The following is a 24,610-nucleotide window of genomic DNA, read 5'->3' as shown; positions in this document are numbered from 1 at the left end:
TTGCAGCATTGTTTGTAATACAAAAAAATCTGAAAACATTCTAAATGTCTGTCAGTCTGAGATTAGATTTAGGCACACATGTCATGAGGAGGCACACATGACAGGAGTCTATTTTCATGAGGAGAGCCTCCAAAATGTATTCTCTAAAAAAAAATAATAATAACTTTATTGAGATGTAATTCACACATAATAAACCCACCCATTCAAAGTGAATGAGTTGTGCGACCATCACAACTATCTAATCCCAGAACATTTTCATCAACATGAAAAGAAACCACATACTCATTAGCAGTCACTCGCCATTTCTCTTTCTTCCCAGCTCCTGAATTCACTGGTCTGTTTTCTGTCTTTATGGATTTCCTTACTCTGGACATTTCAAATAAATGGAATCATACAATATGTGGCCTTTTGCTTCTGGCTTCTTTCACTTATTGTGATGTTTTCAAGGTTCATCCATGTGGTAGCATGAATCAGTACTGTATTTCTTTTCATGGCGGAGTAATATTCCACTGTGTGGATAGACAGCGTTTTATTTATCCAGTCATCAGAATGGTGGATATTTTGCTTGTTTCTAACATTGGACTATACTGAATAATGCTGTTATGAATATTTGTGTACACGTTTTTATGTGGACATACGTTTTCAATTCTTTTGGACATATATTTTGGAATGGAATTGCCAAATCACACGGTAACTTCATATTTAACGTTTTGAAGAATCTTCAAACTGTTTCCCAAAGTGGCTATACCATTTTACAATCTCACCAGCAGTATATAAGACTTCCAGTTTCTCCATGTTCTTGTCAACACTTGTTATTGTGTGTTGTTTTGATTTTAGCTATCCTAGTGGTATGAAGTAATATCTAATTGTGTTTTGCTTTGCATTTTCCTAATAACAAATGATGTCGAGTATCTTTTCAAGCACACATTGGCCATGTGTATGTCTTCTTTGGGGAAATATCTATTCACATCCTTTGCCCACTTTTCCATTCAGTTACTTGTTTTTGTTGTTGCTGAGTTTAAAGATGTCTCTATTATGGATACAAGTTCCTTATCGGATACATGATTTGGGAACATTTTCTCCCATTCTCTGTGTTTTCACTTTCTTGATGATATGCTTGGCAGCAAAAAAAGGTATTGATTTTGAAGAAGTACAATTTATCTGTTTTTTTAATTTTATCATGTGTGCTTTTATTATTGTTTCTAAGAAGGCTTTGCCTAATCCAAGTTTGCAAAGATTTACTCCTATCCTTTCTTCCAAGAATTTTGTAGTTTTAGCTCATACATTGGGTCTATGATCCATTTTGAGTTAATTTGTGTATATGGTTTGAAGTAAAGGCACAGCTTCATTCTTTTGCCTGTGGCTATCCAGTTGTCCCAGTACCACTGTTTGAAAGACTATTTTTTCCCGTATTCTTCCGATCCATGAACATGAACATTTTTCCATTTATTTAGGTCTTATTTAATTTCTTTCAACATTTTATACTTTTCAGTCTACAAGTTTTGTACTTCTTTTGTTAAATTTAATCCTCAGCATTTTATCTTTTATGATGCAATTGCCAATGAAATAGTTTTCTTAATTTCATTTTCAGATAGTACATAGTAGCTAGTGTATAGAAGTACAGTTTATTTTTGTATATTGATCTTGTATTTTGCCATCTAGCTGAGTGTGTGTGTGTGTGTGTGTGTGTGTGTGTGTGTGTGTGTGTTAGATAGAGAAGTTGCTCGGGAAGTTTGCTACAAATAATAATCATGGGCTGTTGGATAATAGTAGTGGAATAAAACAAGTCACTTGTATTGTTGAGTAGTACTCTATTGTATGGATACAACCACTCCACCACTCATCCCGTGCAATGGATGCAAAATTTGCAATATATCTGTAGAAAGTGTTTGGGTCCTGATGAACTCACGTAGTCTAACTGGAGAATAAAGAGGTTATCAGTCAGTCATTCTAGCGGGTTAAAGTGACTCCTCATTGTAGCTTTGATTGGCATTTACTTAGTCACTAATGATGCTGAGCATTTTCTCATGCGCTTATTGGCCAGCTGTATATCTTTTTTGGAACCAATGAGTTGTACACTGTAAAAAGAAAACGGGTATCAGTGCCTAAAAGTCAGAATTATAATTCAAAACATGCCGTAAAAAGTGAAAGCAAAACCCTTTCTAATTCTTTCATATTTTACCCCCGTTTCTCCAAATTCCTTCACATTTTGCTTTAGTAAAAGCAAAAGTTAACAAGAGTACAATCTTCTCTGTCAGCTGGAAACTATTGTAGATGTTGCTGCCCTTTCCATTCTTCCTTCCCCTGTAAGTGCTCCTGGTTTATCTGGTGGGCACACACCAGGCATTAATCCTACTATAGAGAAATGCATGACACGGAGCTAAAGGTGTGGGCTCAGGAGTTAGACTGCCGAAATTCAAATTCCACCTATGGTATATATTTGCTGTTTGGCCTAAGGTAACTAACTTACCTTTACCTCTCTTCACCCAAGTTTTCCCCATCCTAAAATGGGGGTGATTTTAATGCATTACTTGGAGGATGAATTTTATTAGGATTATATGTATAAAGCACTTAGTACAATACAGTGTTAATGCTCAATAAATGCTAGCATGTCATTAATATTACATGTCAGTCAGTCGGCATATAGGAGACAGACATAGCTATCCCCAGCCCGGGAAGATTTAAAAATAAATAAACAAAATATCTCATTTTAGTCCTGCGGCATCTGTATTCTCTTGACCTGTTGGGGGAGCGGGTTCCTCAGAGATTCTCTTTCTAAAAATTGGAGAAATCAAGAGAAAAGTGCCCAGAGAAGACAGTGAAGGAACCAAGAAAGCAGAGGAGAGAAATAGGAAAGAGAGGAAACTTAAAAGGAGAAGAAACCAAGGAGGCCAGGGAAAGTAGGTGGTAGGGGAGAGGGAGTATAACAATAATAAGTTTCATAAAAGTAGTGGGGGGAAGGAAGGTGGGAGGGAGGGAGACTGACTTTGTAATACAGAGCTAAGAGCTTTATTGAAGTTTAACAGAAAAGAAACCCTTGTTTGAAAGGAAGAGACTGGCTATATTTAGTACTGGGTAGGATGTCAGTTCTGAAAATAAACTGCTCCCAGAACCCAATGTAATCCTCTGTGCTGTTGTCACCTGTAGCAGGCTGTCCTCCCTTGTAGGGGAGTGCGGAACATGGACACATCAGCTAGCTCAGAGTTGCTGACATTCCCAAGGACTTGCCCCGCTTTGTCTCTTCACCTCGTTGCTAAATTTTAAAACTTCTCATTAATGTGAAGAGAAAGTTACATAGCTGAAGAAAGTGAAGTGTATGCCGATACACATGTGAAGCAGGGAAGTGTCCAGCTAAGCAAATACCGGAATCTAAACACCATGTGGCCAGATGCTTTCATACACTATTCACAACGTCTATGGTACATGAATGTGGACACAGGGGCCCAGCAGGAAGTGTGACGGGCCGTATGAAAAGATGTACTTGAATCACACTAGAAGTGGCCAAGAGGTAAGTCCTGAGGAGACGGCATGCCTGTGCAAGTTAGGGAGCTCACATAGGGTATGCAGACAGGCCAAAGTTAGAGTACGTTAGCAAAAGACAGACTTAAGGTACATTTATATGCATGCAGGCACGCACACACACATGCACATACACACACGCACACGTGCATGCACGCTTTGTGTTGGGAAAATATAGGTGACGCCTTTCACTGAAATGGGGAAAAGATAGAAATGAAAAAAACAAGTATTTTAATGGAAGAAAATATTACCATAGTTCCAGAATTATAACTTCCAATTCTATCTTATCATCACTTCCACTGTTACTCTTCTCTCATCTGAATTGTTACAGTAACCTAATTGTTCTCCCTGCTCCCACCCTAAGTACCTCTCCCAAATATATATTCCAAAGGGCAACCAGAGTGATCTTTTGAAAATTACAAGTCACATTGTATCAGTGCTCTGGACAAAAACCTACAATATCTCCTTCAAATGCAAACTCTTTAACATGATCTGCAAGGTTCCACATGATCCACTTCTCTGCTACCTGCCTGCTTTCACTTGCTGCCAGTATCTCCTCACTCCTTTCTCTCTAGGCTGCTGATCTCTGTGCTCATCCTACAACACCCCAAGCACATCCTGGCCTCAGGGATTTGCATACTGTTCCCTCCATGTGGGAGTTGCTGGCCCTATATAGCTGAATGGCTTGCTATCTCACTTTATTCAAGACTCAACTCAAATGTCATCTAATGAAGAGACTTTCCATAACCACCATACACAAAATAGCAGTCCCTTTTACCCTACATCACCTTTGATGGCTAAATGAAGATGATGGCTGGAAATGTCTGATGGGCTGTGGGATAGTTGGGTCTAGAGTTTAGCTAGGAGGTCTGGACCAGAGATGTATATTTGCGAGTTTCCATGACTCCAGGCAAGGAAAATAGTGTTTGTAGTGGTCTAGAGGTAAGAGAAAGCATGATACATTAATGGACCATGTGGGACTTTTTGTAAATGCAGATTCTCTGGAACTCACCCAATATCTCCTGAATAAGAATCCCTGGTGGTGAGGCTTAGGAATATGGAGACTCATGAAGTTCAACATGCGATGCTGATGTGCAGCCCTGCTTGACAAGCACTGTTTGAAAGATACATGCCCCTCCACTGAATTTACTAGTAATCTCCGAATTGCCAAACCAGTAGATAGATACTTTATGTACCTCATGTATCTCAGTGGACCACTCTGTTGGAATTGATAGTTGATCATTCAACTTCAAATATCATACTTCCTTGGCTGCCAGGCACCACACACTTATAATTCTCCTGCCTCCTTTCTGTTCATCCCATCTCAGTCTATTTTATGGACATCTTTCTTGACAACCCCTTAAATATCTGTGCTCTTCAGGGTTTTGACCTCTACCTTTCTGTCACTCTAACATTTCATACAATCTCTCTGTCTAGGCTCACCCATTCACATGACTTAAATCTGTGCACTACTGGTACTCATGTTTCTATGCTTGGTCCATATCCTTTTCTAGGCTTAAACCCCATGTATAATATTGCCTAGATTACCATTTACATATCATGTGGGCACCTCAAACCCAATGTACTCAAAGCTTGTTTTTTCAGTGTTCCCTCCATATCTCAGAAAATGACACAATTAACACCCCACATCTAATAAGTCATTAAGTCTTATGTATTCTACATTCCACCAACCATCACTTTTCTTCATCCACACTGTCCCTATTTTGGTTCAGGCCATAAATACTTCTCATCTGATTTAGTGACAGATTGTATTGCACTTTATGTATTTACATGTATATTTATTCTACTAGACTGTGAGTAATGAGAGCATAGGACCACTCATTTATTCATTCCGCTACGTGTTTCCCCAAAAATAAGACCTAGCCGGGCCATCAGCTCTAATGTGTCTTTTGGAGCAAAACAATGTAAGACCTGGTATTATTACAGTATATTATGTTATGTTATGTTGTTATATTATTATATTATATAAGACTGGGTCTTATAGTAGAATAAGACTGGGCCTTATATTAATTTTTGCTCCAAAAGACACATTAGAGCTGATGGTCCAGCTAGGTCTTATTTTCGGGGAAACACGGTAGTATGTACTGAGGGCCTACTATGTGGCATATTGTGTCACATTCATCTCTGTGTCTTTCACATCAAGTATATTGCTTGATATTAAGTAGGTACACAATATGTTTGTTTTATTGAATTACATTGAAACTTGCTCTGTTACAGATGAGAAATGACCTACCAAACCTATACAGCAGGCTAGGATACTGGAATTTACATTTCCTTACTCTTAGTCCAGCTTTCTTTCCACAGGACCACCTTGTCCCTCCCTTGTACCCCTCTATACTCTCCCAGGTTATTTTTTTTTCTCTGACTTTTCTATACCATTCTCTCATTATTAGTGATATTACTCCTATATTTGTTTGCCAGCTCCTGTGGAATAGACAATAATTATCGCCATCCCTGTAGGCTTCTTGGTTAAGAATCTATATTTCCTTGGCATTGCGTCCTTCTTCTGGCATCATCACTGCTGAATCAGGATGACCATAGGTCAGCTTTTCGTCTGGCACTTCTAAAGAGCTCCTCCTGACTTCAGTGGAGTATGGCTAGAGCTGGTCTCATATAGGAACTTACAGGCTCTCAAACAGATTTGGGCTGTATTCTGGGAAAAAGAGAATGAGGAAATATTGCCAGCATTTGTACAGAATATGTGTTCTATGCAGACGAGAGTATGGGTTATAATTATAAACTGAGCGAATTTGATATTTGACTCCGTTTGTGGATGAAGATTCTGATAATGATTATTTTAGACACGGTATTGGACTATCATACAAAGTTGGTTTTTCATGTATAGTCTATTTCCACTTGCTACAATTTAGGAAAACCTAAATGAGCTTAGTACATTCTAGGAATGTGAATAAAACATATGGGTGGTGCCTTCTAGAGAAAATTTCTGCTCCTAACTTGTTTAGGCTGTAAGTGTAGGAAACCCTCTTAGAATGGTTTATAAAACATGTTGTTTTCACATCTTTGTATCTTTGCTCATTCTGTTATCTCTGCATGCATGGTTTTTATTCATTATTCTATTTATCAAATATTTTCTGAGCATTATACTGAGTTTGGGAGATTCAGTGATGGTTCCTTTTGCAGTTCATCCTGTCATCATTTCTGTTGCCTCTTGGCTTTTGTACATGCTATTCCTTCTGGCTGTGATGCCATTCTCATCTTTCAAATGTGTATTTCCATATTACCTTTTCTAGGAGGCATCCCATAACTCCCTCAATACTGGATTAGGTGCATTTCTTCTCTGCTCCCTTTCATAGCACTTATTCTATATTACATTTGTCTATTTGCTATATTCCCTACTAAATTATGAGCCTCTTGAGAGTAAGGATTCATTTATTAATTATGTGTTAATTAATAATATAATTATTATACAGTTGACACATGAACGATGCAGGGCTTAGGGGCACAGACTCCCTGCCTGCACAGTTGAAAATCTACATTATAACTTTTGACTCCCCAAAAACTTGAGTTGCCCTCAGTCTCTACAGGAGCTTGGTTCCAGGAATACCTGTGGATACCAAAATCCACAGATGCTCAAGTCCCCTGTATAAAATGGCATAGAACATTGTGTACAGTCAGCCCTCCACATCCGCAGATGCCCAACCATGGATCAAAAACAGTACAGGTGTTTATTGAAACATTCTACCTGTCTTATGTTAAGAGAAGTGGAAGTAGTATAGAGTTGAAGAAGAACTTGATGGACAGACAGAGTAATTTTGACTTAATGCTCTAGAAATTAGAAATAAGTTTTTTAACAAAGGAATAAAGTGTGAAAATAAGCCCCATTTAAGGAAAATATATTTGGTATATATCTGTTCAAATTTAAAATGGGACTTTAAAAAACAATAAAAGGATTTCAAATTGAAATTATCTCTTACCTCTCCTAGAGGCTACATTAGGGTGAGACAAATTTCTTAACATTCATTATCTACTGTTCATTGAACACTCACTCTATTCCAGACATATGATATACCTTTTAAAAGACCTTATTCAATCTACAGTTACCTATCATGTAGGTATCTCCATTTTAAAGATGAAGAAACGGGCTCAGAGAGATGAATTGAGTTGCCCAGAGTCAGATAGCTCATAAAATGAGAAATAAAAATTTTAAGTCTGATCTGTTTGACCTGAATCTAGTAAGTACAGTGCTTGGTACATGGTTGATGTGCAACAAATACCTGTTGAATAAATGGGTGAATGAATATATCAGTAAATCTATCCTCTTCTGTGGATGAATTTACAGATTAGCTTTAATGGTTTCCATGACCTTGATAAGCTTAAGTCAATGCTAAGAGTAAGGAAGAGGTTTGAGCCACAAAGGATAATTTACATAGGAAAATCTTTTGACTGGAAATTCTGATTGGGAAGAGGTGTGAATTTGTTCAGAAATTACATTTATAATACATATACACACATATACATACACATCAACATAACAATTTGACACACACACACAAGTGCATGCAGACCCACACAAGCATACTTGTTTTTAATCTCATGTTTTCCTTTGTTTTCTTAACCCCCCTGAGAGGGTGTAAATAGAATGTCAGAGCTAGAAGAAACCTTAGCAATTACCTAATCACATCCCCTCATGTAAACGTAGAAATTGAGGCACTAGAGGAAAAGTAAATTGCAAAGGTCACACAAGGAGTTAGAGTAAGATTAAGAATCTGAGTTTCCTGACTCACAGGTTTGTTTTACTCTGAACTGTCACCATTTACCATCTGAATTTTATCGATGGGGTAACCAAAGCATCCTAAGAATGTTGATGGTCAAGCTCCTGCTACTTTTCCATTGAAGCAGGACTTGAAATCATATCTCTTTTATTTTAAATATGAGGCTTGTTTTCATCCAAGTGCTTTTGTCTGAATGCCCAGAAGGAAGACCCCTTTGTACTGAATTAAATAGTGGACTGAGGATAATTTACAGGAAGCTTTGGCCTTCGCTTTAAGAGAAAATGTCCAAAGCTGCTTTATTTTCAGAAGCCTGGCAGTCCCAAGGAGGCTCCCTGGAGGCAGGGATTCTGTCTGTCTTCCTTATTGAATCCACAACACCTAGCACAAAGAAAGGCACTCAAAAATATTTGTTGAATATATGACATATTAAAGACAGAAAGGGAAAGTAGGTTGGTTAATGGTTTCCCAATGGATGATGGATGGATAATCATTATTAGTGCTGAAAAAGTGGGAATGAATGTAGAAAGGAGGTGGGAGAAACCCTTAAACAAAGGAGAAGCTCTGTCTCCATCTGATTGAAGCGGCAATCACTCAGCAAGGGCTGAGTGGCTTGGTAGGACTGTGATTGGCAGAGATATTTAAATGAGGCCTCCTTAAAATTGTTACTCTCCACCCCACCCCCATTCCCCTTTAAATTCTGTTTCAGTCATTACCCTGGGACCGGATACAGAGATTCCTATGGGGAGTTCTAATGGGTCGATTCAATTTCAACTGGATGACGCCACTTAGCCAAGCATTAAGAGCTACAGCTCCGGGAAAACAAACGACACAGAGAGAGGGAGAGAAAGAAATTATAACAGGGAGCAATAAATCCCTTCCCTCCCATCCTCCCCTGTAACCCATTCACAAGACCTCCCGAAATCATGTACATTCACAAAATAGCCAGCTAGCTGAGCTGAATACACTGCAATGTCAGCCCCTCCCCCGCTCTCTGCGGATTATATACCGACACACCCTGAGCTATGTAAATAATCACACGCTATCAGTATCTATTGCTCTGCTGAGATACCCTGTGTCTACAACTGCAGTTTCTGCTTCTTCGCTTCATCTGTCAGATTGGAGGAGACAGAGTTCGGAGGTGGAGGCGGAGGCAAAAGAGGAGGGGGAGGAGGTAAAGGAGGAGGAAGGGGAGGAGGGAAGGGGGAGGGGAAGAGGAGGGGGAAGGAAAATGCTGGAGGAGGAGGGGAAAAAGAAAGACAAGGAGGAGGAGAAGGGGGAGGAGAAAGAGGCGGAGGAGGAGGAGGAGGAGAAATAGGAGAAGGAGGAGGAGAAAGAAGAGGAGGAGGAGGAGGAGGAGGAGGTGAACAACTTACCCTGCTGAGCTTTCTTTGGGGAATACGGGCATCAAGACTGAGATCTGCATGGAAAATCTATACAAAGTATCTGCCACTACAGGACTGACTCTCCTCCCCCCACCACCGTTTTTTTTTCCCTTTCCGTTTTCTGTGCTGTGTCAGAAAGACTTAAGACAGAACTATCTCTGTTTCTGGCTCCACTGCCGGTGAAGGAGTTTTCATTCAAGACTTTCCGAGGAGAGGTGGAGAAACCTAAAGACTCAGGAGAAGAGGTCCTTTGAACCAGATGGGGCAGTAGTTCGTCTGCTTTTCTCAGCATGAATAGATCCTTTCCTCAAGGTAAGCCATACAGATTAGCTCTTAAGGACCCCAGAATTCTTTCTATGCACAGATTGCCATTCATTCCAGCCATCGTCTGTGTGTGTGTGTGTGTGTGTGTGTGTGTGTGTGTGTGCACGCGTGCGCGCGCGTCTGTGCGCGCGCACAAACGCAAGCGCATGGGTAAAATAAAATGAAAATCATTTAAATGAGATTTAAATGAATCAGCTCTGGCAGAAAACTATCCTTATTGGATATTTATAAATCAAAACGGAACTGCAAAATCACCCTTTTGTAGCCAAATGTCAATTTAATTTCTAGCCCGTTGACCTTTCAATGCGTTTTGGTGCTTGCCTAAGCCCCTTATAGCGCAGCCTAACCACGCAAACTGAGGACGTAGGGAGAGCCCGTGCTGAGGCCAGTCTGGCTGCCCAGCGGGCATCCTGTCAGCGTGGGGCTAGTCGGCTATTGGCTCACAAGTCTGGGCTGTGCATCGTTCAGATTTCATCACATCACCTTGCCCTGGGTAGAAATGGCGCAAGCTGACACGGCATAACCCCCTACTTACATTGAGTCAGAGCAATGATTTAGAAATCTCTGGATCCATGCCTGGGTGTGTATGCACATGTCTCTATGTGGCATATGGAAATTTTGTCAAAAGTGAGAACCTGTGAGCATGTCTAGTTAGCCAATAGGCATTTGATAGGACCTAGGGCAGTGGTTTACACTCCTTTCCATTTGTCTAATTGTAATTATCGCTCACCTCTGATGCTGAAAACCAAGTTGGATGAACAGAAAACAGACCTTGAACTCTTAAACAGAAAAGCTATTTTGAAATGCAAATTATTGTTGCTTTTCTGGGTACATTAAAACTTCACTGTAACATAATGGGCTATCACATGAATTTGGATAGACCAGGTGTTAAATCATGTTCCCAACAAGTCAGTAGCATACATACATACAAATAAGGCACAGGCTAGCAGTTCATCCATAAGGAAGTATTAGTCTTTTTCCCTGTACCTCTTAATAAACATTGACTAAGACTTTATTGTTAACATTCTATACATTTTGTCTTTTCTGTGTGTGTTCTGTTTTTAGGTCTCTCTAGCTGTGAAACAATCTAGATAGTGATCTGAATGACTTGGATTTGGAGGCATTTTATTGAGAGTTGAGGAACTGAGTAGTGAGAAAGTAAAGAGCCTAAAGGAAAGGAGACTAATTCTTCGTGGAAGACTTTTGAGACAGAGAAATGCGACCAACAAAAGCCGCATTAAAAATGTAGAGCATCAGGACAAGAAGGGGCTTTTAAAACTCTTCTCGCATACCCCCTCCTTTTGCAGATGAAGAAACTGAGGCCTGGAACAGAAGTCACTTGCCCACAGTCACACGGCAAAATAGAGCTAGAGTGAGGACTAGAACTTAAGTTTCTTGTCTCCTATAAAAGGGTTTAGGGTGCAAAGAAAGGTTCCTGCTTCTTAAATGAACAATTATGATTTTCTTCAGGATCACAAGTGTGTGAATTCATTTGATATTACAATTTTTCCCTGTATTGCTCATCACTAAAACACCTAGATCTATTGAAGGAATGAATAGGACCAGGGTAGCAAAGTGACAAGTTAAGAGTTAAATGTGGTGAGAACCTGGCAGCTTCAGCAAGATGTATGCGGTAGGAGGGAGGCCCAGTCAGTGGCTGAGAGGTTAGTAATGTAAACTATATACAACTTGGTATTTGTAAGGGGGGAGTGCTGTGATAGACATGCAAATGCTTTTGCACAGAGAGGGATTTTTAGAGAGCAGACTTTGGAACAGTAGAACTAAGAAAACACATAAAGCCATAGCAGAAATTCCCCCTATGTTTGCTTTCAGTTATTCTGAGAAGGAGTGTATATAACAGCAGAGCACAGAAAAAAGCAACACACCCCAGAGCCGTTACACAGTAAAGGTACAAAACAGCATTGAACCCATGGGAGTAGGAGAAAACAGGAGCCAGGCTCTCCTTCTTCTCTTCCCCCCTCTTCTTTGAAATCGAGATTGAGTCATATTGTATCAGAAAGGATTTATCATAGAAATCAGAACTGTCTTGAGGTGTTTGCATAGAAGGGCTTTAGATAGGAAAGTTTTCAACTTTAGTTTCAACGTGGCAGATTTTCGGTTCCAGAGAGAAAATACATTTTTCTTTCATTAACAAGCAGCATTTCTTGAATGGATTTAGCTTTCTACTCCCTAAATTGGCATAAGAAAAGAAATTTCTGTTTAGGTAGAACATAGCAAATTTCAGGGCTGCAGAAAAACTGTTGAGAAAGCTATGAGCACCTGGCCAGGGGACTGAGATGGGAGTGGGTTTACAATGCATCATTCATTACTGCAGAGGCACTACGTGACAGAAATCACTAGATCCCATCAATGTGCAGCCAAGACTTGTAATCACCTTGGCTCCTATTTAATAATATGTGATATGTATATTCTGTCTCTCATTTAATAGAATATGGAATTGACCAACAGCACAGTCAGTTTCTTAACTGTTGCTGCTCACAATGAATGGCCCTTTAATGGGTGGATTTCTAAATCATAAACACGCATGCAGTAGTACTTTTCCCCCTAATCTATGCACTGCAGCAGTCTTTTGCCTATTTGTTTCTCCACTTTTCCCCCCTCTTACCTTCCCCTACAGTATCTGTTTCAGTTCATCCTGTTAGCCAGATCGGATTCAGCACGTCCAGAATGGCAAACAATTTATTGTCATCCAATCCTGTTTTATCCTACTCAACACCCTGATTTTACCCAGGTCCTACTGCCCACTGTATTGCAGATCTTCCACAGTCCATTCTAAAGAAGATTTTACAGGGCAGGAAGAAAACTCTGAGTTCATCCTGTCAATCCCCTTACCTGTAATCAAGACAGCAGTACCTTTTCATCCCAGACTGATGCCCAAAGCTTCCTTTAATCAACCAAGCATCTCAACTCCTCAGTCTTGCAGCAATCTAATCGACATCCAGATATGCGTTCTCACCCTAAACTCCATGTGCCCTTCTGCTAAGACAAGATCCCCTTTGAACATGATTCTGAGTCATTTTTGTTATGACCTAGATTCCTCCAAGCTTAGCGTTCAACCTTCTGGGCATGTCCCTGAGGTACCTGGTGACATCCCTGGAATCCCATATGATTATCTCCTGTAGCTTTGAGACCTTGTGTGCCTTCCTTTGAGTCTTTGATTCTTGGAATTTCCAATATGTTTTGAATTCCTCTGGGAAATCAATGAGTCTAATATATCCAGCATGTATGTTTTTCTAACAGTGTAAATGACTTGAAGGGCCCCACACATTCTTTATCTTATCGATGGGTAATAAATCCATTTATTATAAATTTGTCAAAAAACTCTTCCCAATCCAAAGCTCCTACATCTACATACCCTGCAAGTCAGCTGAACAAGGTATCCTTGTTTATTTTGGCGTTCGAATGACAACTACCTGTTCTTCCCCAACGCTGAGACTATGAATCTTAATAAAAATACAGCAAAGGTAGAGTTGGGAGGCTTCAGGAGGCTGTGTGTCCGAGGAAATAAAAGAGACATTTTGCTTTTGAATGCCCCAATAGATAAACAAGGGCACGTTGCCCAGTTTACCCTCAAGGATTGAAGATGTAGGGGGTGTAGATGAAGAGAATTCTTTTGTCAAATATGTAGTTATAGAATTATAGACCATCATGGGGCAGAAGCCTTCAAAATCACCTTGTCCACCCCTATAATTATATAGCTAGTAAAACTGGCCCAAACAAAGCAAGTGATTTGACAGAGGTTATATAGATATTTGAGTCTTAGACCCTCCATCATGTTTGTCTGCATCCTCTGTGCTGTGTTAAATAACAGCAAAACAACCAGCTAAAAAGTGAAATTATAGTCAGACTGCTTTTTTGATGTGATGTGCCAGAAAAGTTATTTTTAACCAAATTAAATCTTCTTTTTAAAAAATGAACAGATGTAAATTCGACTAAACAGGTTTGCATGGGGATATAGCCTCGAAAGGCAGTGAGTCTGGTCATATTATTAGCCACTGAGTCCTTTATGAGCTGCATCCTCATTTTTCCTGTCATTGAACTTTGAGCACATTTCAGTATCATGTTTGCTTGCTAATCAAGCACTATCCTCTCTCCCTTGTTCATTTCTATTACTCATTCAAGATTTCCATCCCATACAGTACTGTGAGTAATCAATCTATTTTGAGATGCCCTGAAATCTGATGGATTTCAAATATGTACTTTATTCATGCTGGTGTTTCCTAGGTCCTAATGCCTCCAGGATGACTCTTGGATTTGTGTTTAGGTTTCTTCGTGTACGACTTTTTGGCTGTTCAGTCTTCCTGATGGTGCAATACAGCAATCTATGTGTACAATAGTTTCCTCATGGTCACCATTATCAGTACTAGGCTCAATCAAATCCTTTGGGAAATACCCACTAACTCCTCTTGCTTGTGGTACAATGGAAACACAAGCACATGCTTTCTAGATATTCATCATAGCTTAAATCTGGTGTAAGAACGTTGGTGTCCTTTAAGAGAGCCAGGTTATTGTATTGTGTAATATAAAGATAGGGAAAAGCACTCCAAACAGTTTCTGCCTAGTAAATCCCATCAATTAAAAACTTCACTTAGGATGGTAATAGGTACAATTATAGGTGATATTTGAAATCAGTCAGGGCTCATCTTGTATGGTCCCCCCATCTCCATTGTTACTGCCACGTATACAAAAGTTTGACTCTGGAGCCACACTGCCATCTAGAAAGAGTCACCTCCTCAATAAGTTAAATCGGACTAAAGATGAAGAGAACTGCAGGATGATTAGCTTGGCTTCCTCGCAGTGTTGTGAAGCCTCTTTTCATATTATTCTACAGGCAGCCTAATTTCTGCTCTCTGTGTCTCTGCCACATCTCTTCCAACTGCATCTTGTTCGCTTGCCTATATGTATTGAATCAAGCAATGTCCTTTCTCACCTGTTGATTTATGTTTATCACAATTTTCACTGAAGGGAGAATTCTGATATTTACATGAGCAATTTCTCATGGAAGACTTTTGAGGCTTTCTCTTGCACGTTAGCATTGCTTCAAGAAGTGGCCTTTACATTTGATATTCGGGTCCATTTTTATTAGAGTTTGGATGCTCAAGGCCTAGATTTCTCTGTTAGCAAACATCTGAATGAGCTAGCTGCTCCTATGACCCTAGTCATATGATGGAATTCGAAAGCAGTGAACTATCTGATCTTTGCTCCTACGGTGGTTCATGGTCTGGATGGGATGACCAGACTTGCCTGTAAGGAGGTAGGTGAGGTCAATTACAGAACAAAGGTGTAACATGAAGACTACTGTACAGTGATTTAAGGTAGGGGTAGTTATAGGGCCTGAGCTTTGCTGGTTCCCTGCAAAGTGCTCATGCCTTTGTGTTCTCATTCATTATTTCAATTCCTTCTTTCCTAGGATTTTCTGATGTGCCCTAAGGTCCATGTAACTACAAGGGCTCTTTATCACCGTAAGTGCCACCCTGACGCAAAGCCACTCAGAACTCAAGAATCAAGGCAAAATGGATGCTGCAGTGACAGATGATTTCCAACAAATTCTGCCTATTGAACAGCTGCGCTCTACTCATGCTAGCAATGATTATGTGGAACGGCCTCCAGCACCCTGTAAACAGGCCCTCTCCAGCCCTTCCCTTATCGTGCAAACCCACAAATCTGATTGGTCCCTGGCTACCATGCCTACTGCTCTCCCCCGCAGTCTCAGCCAGTGCCATCAATTGCAGCCCTTGCCTCAGCATCTGAGCCAATCTAGCATTGCCAGCTCAATGTCCCATAGCACCACTGCCTCTGATCAAAGGCTCCTGGCCAGCATTACGCCCTCACCTTCAGGCCAGTCCATCATCCGAACCCAGCCTGGAGCAGGAGCCCACCCAAAGGCTGATGGTGCTCTGAAGGGAGAAGCTGAACAAGCTGCAGTGCACCCCAGTGAGCACCTCTTCATCTGTGAGGAGTGTGGGCGCTGCAAATGTGTCCTCTGCACAGCAGCTCGCCCTCTCCCCTCCTGCTGGCTGTGCAACCAGCGTTGCCTTTGCTCTGCTGAGAGCCTCCTCGATTATGGCACTTGTCTCTGCTGCGTTAAGGGCCTCTTCTACCACTGCTCCACGGATGACGAAGACAACTGCGCTGATGAGCCCTGCTCCTGTGGGCCTAGCTCTTGCTTTGTCCGCTGGGCAGCCATGAGCCTCATCTCCCTCTTCTTACCCTGCCTGTGCTGCTACCTGCCCACCCGTGGATGCCTCCATCTGTGCCAGCAGGGCTATGATAGCCTCAAGCGACCAGGCTGCCGCTGTAAGAGGCACACCAACACTGTATGCAGAAAGATCTCCTCTGGTAGTGCGCCCTTCCCCAAGGCCCAGGAGAAGTCTGTATGACCTTCCCACAAAATGGATCCAGAGCTTTCTCCTTCTAGTCCCCATCAGTAAAGCGTAGGCTTCATCTTGGAAGAGGGGAAGGAGGAGTAAAGTAGCCAAAGTTAGGGCTTCACCAATTTTGTTCCTGCAGTGTCAGGGGGATGGCCAAGGACATCCTGGCGCAGGATGCCTTGTTCTTTCTCACACTATCTATCCCGCTCCTCTTTAGCCTTTTTACACCCCGCCTTCTCAGCCCTTATGGCTGTCATGGCAAATTCAGGTGATACATAGGCATGAGATTTGAACACTTGAGGGCTAACAGAGCCAGCAACGTGGAGGTTTAGGGGCTCCCCAATGTCATGCCTCTCGCTGCAGGCTCTGAGTGTCACTCTGCTTTCCACAGTGCCTTTGGAAGCTTTCTTCTAAGATGGTTTTCACAGGTCCATGTGGAAAACAGTCACTATTCCAGGGAATCTGACCCTTCTCCCTGTTTACTGCCCTTCTCTCCTTTAGTCTTCCCTTTTTCCCCTCCTCTCCTCTTCTTTCATTACTGTCTTCAGTACTCCTGCCCCCTCCATTCTCACCCTCTCTACTTTGACTTTTCCTCTCTTTTCGTCCTCTCTCCCTTCCTTTCTTCTCTTTCCCACCCTCTCTCCCAGATTAATCCTTTATCTGCCCATGTTTCTGTCTTGTTTGATCTCTCTCTCTCTCTCTCTCTCTCTCTCCCCCCCCCCGCCCCTCTTCCTCTCAAACACGTCCAAAAGTGCTGTTTTTCTGTAGGTGTTTCCTTTGACGCCCAACTTTGCTATGCTATACTATTTACTAATGTTTATTAAGGGAAGTGGATTCCTGTAATGAACTGATCACTAGCAATAGCCTATATCCTGACGTGTGTGTGCACTCATAACCACACTTAGCTGTTGGTGAGCATATGAGACAAAGTTATGTCACATTTCCAGGTTTCATTAGTTGGAGTTTTACTCCCTTTCCCAATAACCAACTTATAGTACTGACAGATTCCACTAGCATGCTGAATAGGGTAGTAAATCAGGATGCTCATAACTTTGTATGTCTGACCCAAGTGCCAAAGGCAGACGTGCTTTATAGCTAAATGAACAAAGCAAAGGATATTACAGAGGTCCGTTCTCTCTTAGAAGCTAACTGCCCTGAGACTGCATGGCTCAGGCCTTAATAATGGACATAAAAAGTCATAAAACTTTAGAGCTGGAAGGAATCTTAACTGCTAATCTAGTTCAATGCCCTTATTTTATAGATGGGAAAACTGAGACCTGGAGATAGGAACGGATTTGCTCAAGGCCGCACACGGAGTTTATAGCAGAGTTGGGACTGGAATACAGGCCTTCTGACTCAGTTCAATACTCTCTACCCTGCATCACATTAAGTCATGGGACTTTTCTCCTAGGACTCTATTAACAATGACAGAAAGCCATTCCCATTCAATGTTCAGGAACCATGCCGAGTTAGTGTGGTGGTCTTTATGCAGTGCACGGCGGGGAGCTAATTAACTATCAGGTGTCAAGGCTGCCCCCAGTGGACATCACCTTTGGCTCTGTCACCTTGTAGAGAAGCTCGTGTGGAAAAGAAAAGCTTAAGAACGCCCTAACCAAGCTGTATCTTCGCCATTGCACCTACCTTTTGCTGCACACACTGTGCTCATTCCTGGCTTTGTCTGCAATGGCAATTGCCTGAGAACCTAAATTTCAGCAACAGTGGAAAACTGAGATGAAAGATGTATAATGCAGAGAACTGACTTATCTTTTTAAAAATATCAAGAGCCTGTGCTGTGAATACCCTTCATTGGGAAAAGGCTACAGTGGTGATGGCAGGCCCCTAAAGACTGCTACTAAAAGACACAGGAATTAGATACAGTTTCCCTCTGTAAGTGAATCCAAAATTCACTACAGAATTCAGAGATTGAGGGCACTTGCTTGAAATCAAGGTGCTCCAACTTAGTTTAAGACTTCCAGACTCTAACTTTATATATCATCTCTTTGAAAGTGTGCATGGATGTGTATTGCAGGGTGGAGACGTGGGGAGAAATGTATAGTCATACACAGGGGGAAGAAAAAGAAGGGAACATTGATGTCCCTTGGTTGGATATATAGACTATAGAGATACGTGCCACTCGGTCTTTGTTGGTTCTGAATCTTCCTGAAGTGTACTGACATTTGGGCACACAGCCCCACACCTTCACTTTAACCTCCTCTTCTAGAATTGCTTTGCTCTATTTTTGTATATATAAATATGTTATGGTGATTATTAATAATGTTAATGATATTGCTGCAAATGGTGCCATATATAAAGTTTGGCTTCTTGGAACATTTATAAATCTAAACCAATACCTGTAACCTCTTAAGTTGCTTTCAAATCCTTCAATTTTAAGTAATTTTTTTTAATCTTACAAGTCTGCTTGATTGAACTTTGAATTTATCGACCCCTAAAAGCTGTGCCCAGTTCTCTGGGTCAAGCTGGATGGTGATGAGTAGCAACACACACTTCTCCCTGCTTCTGCCTGAAATTTGCTTAGAGCCAAGATATATAAGGATTCTATGACACTAGTGCATTGTTCCTGGAGCTAAAGTTATTCTATGGATGTTTGCTTATTAGTTTCAGGGCCCCAAATAACACAAGTCCCTCCTTCTTGATAGCTCCTTGATAACCCAATCCTGCAGTCCTTACTCAGGCAAATTGTGCACTGCCAGAAGGGCTCTGGGCTCTGCCATATACCCAGATGAGCTCTTCTCAGTGGATTTCTAAATGGCCTTACACTTGGTAGAAGAAACTGAAGGGTTACTCAAATGTAGTTGCAATGTGCAATCTGCTGCTGAGTCAGGGCTTTCACTTGTGTCCAAGTTGGCCTGATATGGACTGCATCTGGTTTACGTATAGATGGGTCCTGTTGGGGTATGCGCATGGACGTGGGAGTGAGTGTGCATATGTATCCCTTCTGTGATATATATATATATATATATATATATATATATATATATATATATATATATATTTGTAAATATATATTCACACATCTCTATATATTTTAATGTATTGCACATGTATATTTAAAATATATACGAAAGAACTCTAAATCCTGCAGAGAGGCTCTGTTTTCATTATTTTTCTACTTTGTGTCATGTACTGTATAAACAAGAATATTTAGAGGGTGTTTCCTGCTTAGCATTTTTTTGCAGTTAAGTCATCTGTTACCCCCTCACTCTACTGCTTTCTACATATTGGTCCCTTGATACATTTCATATGGCTTTGGCCAAGAGTTTTCCTTTGGTTCCAGCCCATCTTCCCTCACCACGATAGCTATAATAAATATAGTGAACACTTAATATAGTGCTTACTATGTGCTAAGCATGATTTTAAGCACATTACCTATATTAGCTAATGTAATCCTCACAATAATTCTATGGTATAGGTACTATTAGAATTGCCATTTTATAGATGAGAAAACTGGAGCTCAGGGAGGTTAAGTAACTTGTCCAAGGCAATGAAGCTTGTAAATGGCAGAGCTAAGATTTGAACCTGTGCGGTCTGACTCCCGAGTCCATGCTCCAGAGTCAGGTATACATGTCTGGAGCGTAATGTAACAAGCCTGGTATAACAAGCCTCAGATGGTGAATAGTCCTTTCCCTAACTCCAGCCCACCTGCAGCCTAAGAGCTGATACAAATGTGCTCCTATGTTGGGAGGGAAACAACAGTTAGAGACATCATGGATTAGCTGTCCTGCTTCCCAAGATGGTGACATTACAAAACTCCCCACTACCCCCTTTGAAAATACGCTTGCAGCCAGTTGCCGTTTCTCAGGCAGCTTATGTTGTAGAGCTAGTAGAGAAGTATTTTCACTTGTACCAGAGAGGGTAAGATTTATTTGGCCTTCTCTTTATAGACCCAGGAAACCTAAATCTATCTTTCTGCAGAAAGTAGAACTAAAGCTATTTTTGGAACTTGAGATTGGTTGGAGCTGTTAACATTCAAGTTTACTGATTATATCAAGTGCATTCTTCTGATTCAGATGTAAGCAATGCACCAGTGATCATTGGCCAGTATAATACCTCACCTTTTCCCATCACCTCCTTCATACTGACAGCCTTTTACCCTGGCATTATTTCAGAGCCAGAAAGACCCTTAAAGAACATCTACTACAACGTCAAAATTTTATAGTTGGAGAAAAAGATGCACAGAAAGAGAAAATAGCCTGTCCAAAACCACACAGTTCTGAATATGGGTGGAATTATGACTTAATTCCAGGCTTCCCAATTTCCAGATGTCTTAGTCTGAGTTTCTTAGAAAACAGAGCTTGAAGCTAAAGCTTCTGTGCAATCCCAGAGAAGTAGGTGTAAGGAAAAAGAAGAGTGAGGTATGGAAGGCAGGAGAGCAGACATAAAGGAGTGTATCACTGTGTGGGCCATAGTCTGTTTCGTCACAAGGTAATTTCTCAAGGACAAGCATTACTGTATCTCCCTCCATACAGCCCATCTCAGGGGAGGAAGGAAGAAGAACGTACTTCCTCTCTCCTATCTCATTAGTCTAATACCTTCCTCGAGGGATATTATTTCCCCTGTACTTCTGGGTAGTGCATGTGTGGGTGCCCAAGCGTGTACCTTGACGTCTCCTGCCTCAGCAGCAGTGGGGTAGCATTGTGGCTCCACTATAGACAGCAGGGCAAGTGTGGGTATAGGAAGACGTAGGAACTTAAAGTGGCACACTAGGATGGGGCTTTTCCCTTACATCTTTAATCACATTTATTCAAACTGAGTTAGAGATAACCTACCATCTTTAAAGTACACGAGGCTTTGTTGTGGTACTTAGAAATCTACTAAATTTGCCTTCTTGGATCTATGTATTCTCTGACATGCTTTGAAGGGCCTCTTTCTATATGGAAATGAAATCCTAGTTCAAATACAGGAGTAACAAAGTCTCAAAATATCCTTCTTCTTAGTATAAATATTACTGAGGAGTTCAAAAAGCATGTCTAAGCCAATGCATGTACATGAATGCACATATGTTCCTTTAGCCTCCATCAGCATAATAGCAGGAAAACTGGTCAACTTAATAAATTCAGGACAAATTGGCTAAACAAGTTGTTTTGCAACATGAAAATAAAACATTCTGTTGGTTGACTGGGTTTTTTTCTATTTCAGCCACTAATTATGATGACATCACATAGACACATTCCACGAGTTATATAATACTCTCTTCTATTCTCGTACACAATAATTCCCCGTGAACTATAGACAATTTTTACATGAAGTCAAAGTATCTAGTTGATAGAAACATCCCATCGATATGGTTTCATACCTATGGGCAAGGTCATAAAAGCACTGAATGCAATCCACTGATTTAATTCTTGCTTTTTCATATAAGAAAAGATGAGCATAAGATGATTCTGAAAAATTTTCCGAGTGAATAATGAAATCATGCTATCACTCCAAACAATCTACCGAAACTGTTCTCCAGTGACATCCATTTTAGTGAATTTGTTGATTACTTCTCGGTTCTCATGGTACCTGACGTATAAGCAGCATTTGACACAGTTGCTCATTCTGTCTTCCTAAAAACACTTACCACTTGGCTTCCAGGATAACACACTTTGCTGGTTTTCCTCTTACTTCACTGTCTGCTCCTTCTCTATATTCTTTGTTGAATCTCCTCATCTCTGTCACCTCTTCATATTCAAGGATCCCAGGGATTGGTCCTTGGAATCTGTTCTTTGGGTGCCATTTACACAATGACTCTCAAAATTATATCTCCAGCCTGGACTGCACCCTTAGACTTCCCACTCATGTAGTCAACTGCCTATCTCACATCCTTACTCTGATATCAAGTAAGGATTTCAAACATGACATGTTCAAACCAAGCTCTTGATCTTTCTCTCCTCATACCTGACCTTTGCAGACTTTACTATCTCCTTTAATGCCAGTTACAAACTTCTAGTTGCTCAGATCAAAGCTTTGCAGTAAATCCAGTGGACTTTTTATTAGTTGTGAATGTAGCCAAAATTCTCAACCTCCAAATCCTAAATTAGTCTTCCACTCTGGTAATTTAGGCCTGGCCTAAGGTTTGATGAGACTGAAATCTTTGATCCCTTTATCCTAATCTAGGCCTATATCCTTATCTTGACCATCAAATTTATCATCACAACATGACCAGTATTGCGGCTTTCAAAGGCCAGGATGGATAAGACACATAGCCCCTCAAGGAAAGACATCTTGGGAATAACACTGTTCATTGTTTAGTGATCTTGCTGTCATTACAATTAAAATTATATATGTTGCTCCCAAATGTATTTGCTGGCCAGTCCCCTCTGAAAAAAAGGAGGTAATTCTGACCCACAAGTTGTCATTCTCCAACTATTCAGGCAATCCTTTTGACTGTACCAGATAGCGATCATGTCTCTGATGGTGAGAGACACAGATGTAAGCATCTTGAAGCCCCCAAGTCCTTGAAGAACTGACTAACACTGCTATTCCAGGTTACTAAAGAAACAAAAACCAGATACACTCACTCAGGCAAACACCCTAGTTTTATTAATATAGGGTTTTAACCTAAAGTCACCTGTATGTTCTCCTATTTTGATAAGGGGAGGTGAACCATACGTGCTTCCTGAAGGCTCATTTTGAAGTCTATGTCCTAAAGCCTAAATTAATGGGAGACTTTAATTTAGGGCTCCCTTAGCCCTTTTGTCCTAGGCCCACACTTTAATCAAACTTTTACCACTCTGATGACAAAAAGAAACACTAAAAAGGAAACACAAGGAAAAGAACACTCATTTTTATAAAGCAGAGATTAGTTGGCTTAAACAATTTTATTGTGATTTTTTTTTCCTAATAGGTCCCCTTCCAACTGGGGTGAGGGCCTCCCAAGAAGGAGAAAGCTCTAGGCCCATCTTAATATATAAGCTATGTTGAAGGACAGAGAGAAAAAAAGTAGCGGGAAGTAATACTAAATGTGGGTCCAGAAAGAAAAACAAAGGTTAAGAAAATGAGCCATGTGAAAGAAAAAATTTCCATAATCAGTTTGTTTCTCTCACCTAAATCTCCACTGCACTAACCTCTTGGCTTAGTTGTATCTTTGAACTCCATTTTGTCCTTGACTTATATCACCCGTCTTTTTTTCCAAACTCCTACAGCACTTCCGCTGGAATGATTCTGTGTTTATCTTTCTGTGTGTGTGTGTGTGTGTGTGTCGGTGTGTGTTGAGAGAGAGAGAGAGATGTAGATGGGGCCCTTGAGCTCCCCCTCAGAGGTTCCAAGTTTGAGTATGCCTGCTAACACTCTCAGGCTTTCAAACTCCCTTCTAGGACATGCCCCATAGTACTTGGATCTTATACTAAATGACAAGGTTTCTCTCCTTCAGAGAGAAATACCAGACTGGATTTGTGGCTTTCTCTGGATTGGCTTCTTCTGAGTCAATGTAGTGTTGTGGAAATCACAGTACCCTAAGACCAATTAAATCAGAATTTTTGGAGGTGGAGCTGAGGAATGGATTTTTTTAAAGCTCCCAGGTGATTGTAATACTCAAACAGGGCTGAGAAAGCTCAATCACTTCATTCTATAAATGTGGATACTGAGGCTCAGAGAGGGGAAGTGACTTATTCATAACCGCACAGTGAGTTAGGGACAAAGTTAGGAGAATGAGAATCCAGGTCTGCTCACTCCTAGGCCAGAGTTCTTGACTTTATACAATGCTGCTTCTCTCTCTACCCTGTGCTGCCCCCCTGGACCTTTGCTTTCCTCATATGTAAAATGAAGATGATAAAGTCTAGAGATCTTGTAAGAGGCATTAAAGTGGAGGCATTTTTCATGGACAAGGTTCTGCACAAATGAGAAGCAATGTTGTTATACTTGAGGAAATTAATGTACAACACATATGTGAGGCTGAGTCTCTGAAAGAGCATAATAAAAGTTGTTTTTATTTTAATAAGCCAATGATTTGGGTGTTGTGTCTACGTGGTAACATGTATAAGATTTATTTCTAGAATTATAGGAATCAAACCTACTCCTAAGATTTCAAAATTCTCCGTGCTAACACTTGTGTGGATTGTATGTACTTTAAACTGAACTTAGCTTTAGTGACAATCAAATAAATTAGGAGTTGAGGACAGAGGTCATTCTTTTCTTTCTCTTTCCCTCACTGGGATAGGGCTTAAAAGATATATAAAAGCAATGGAGTATCTGGACTTCCTATACTCAGTCAATTACAACATGGCCTTGGGACGGAACT

General features: G+C 40.7%; 1 protein-coding gene across 2 annotated transcripts in view; it reads left to right on the top strand.

Moving 5' to 3' along the window:
- The window catches only part of SPRY3 (sprouty RTK signaling antagonist 3), a 91,028-nt gene extending 71,571 nt beyond the window's left edge, over positions 1 to 19,457 (top strand). The window contains exons 3-4 of one of the 2 annotated variants that reach the window (XM_033119674.1): positions 9,795 to 9,967; positions 15,411 to 19,457. In XM_033119674.1, the coding sequence (XP_032975565.1) occupies positions 15,514 to 16,380 (867 nt within the window). In that variant the 5' untranslated portion in view covers positions 9,795 to 9,967; positions 15,411 to 15,513 and the 3' untranslated portion in view covers positions 16,381 to 19,457. Of the gene's footprint in view, positions 1 to 9,588; positions 9,968 to 15,410 lie in introns of those variants that run through there. The other variant, XM_033119579.1, reaches the window with a different exon arrangement.
- The last annotated feature ends 5,153 nt before the right edge of the window (positions 19,458 to 24,610 follow it).

Source organism: Rhinolophus ferrumequinum, chromosome X (assembly GCF_004115265.2).
Source record: "Rhinolophus ferrumequinum isolate MPI-CBG mRhiFer1 chromosome X, mRhiFer1_v1.p, whole genome shotgun sequence".
Taxonomy (NCBI): Eukaryota; Metazoa; Chordata; class Mammalia; order Chiroptera; family Rhinolophidae; genus Rhinolophus; species Rhinolophus ferrumequinum.
The sequence above is the reverse complement of the archived record's forward strand: the minus strand, read 5'-3'. Positions and strand labels throughout refer to the sequence as shown.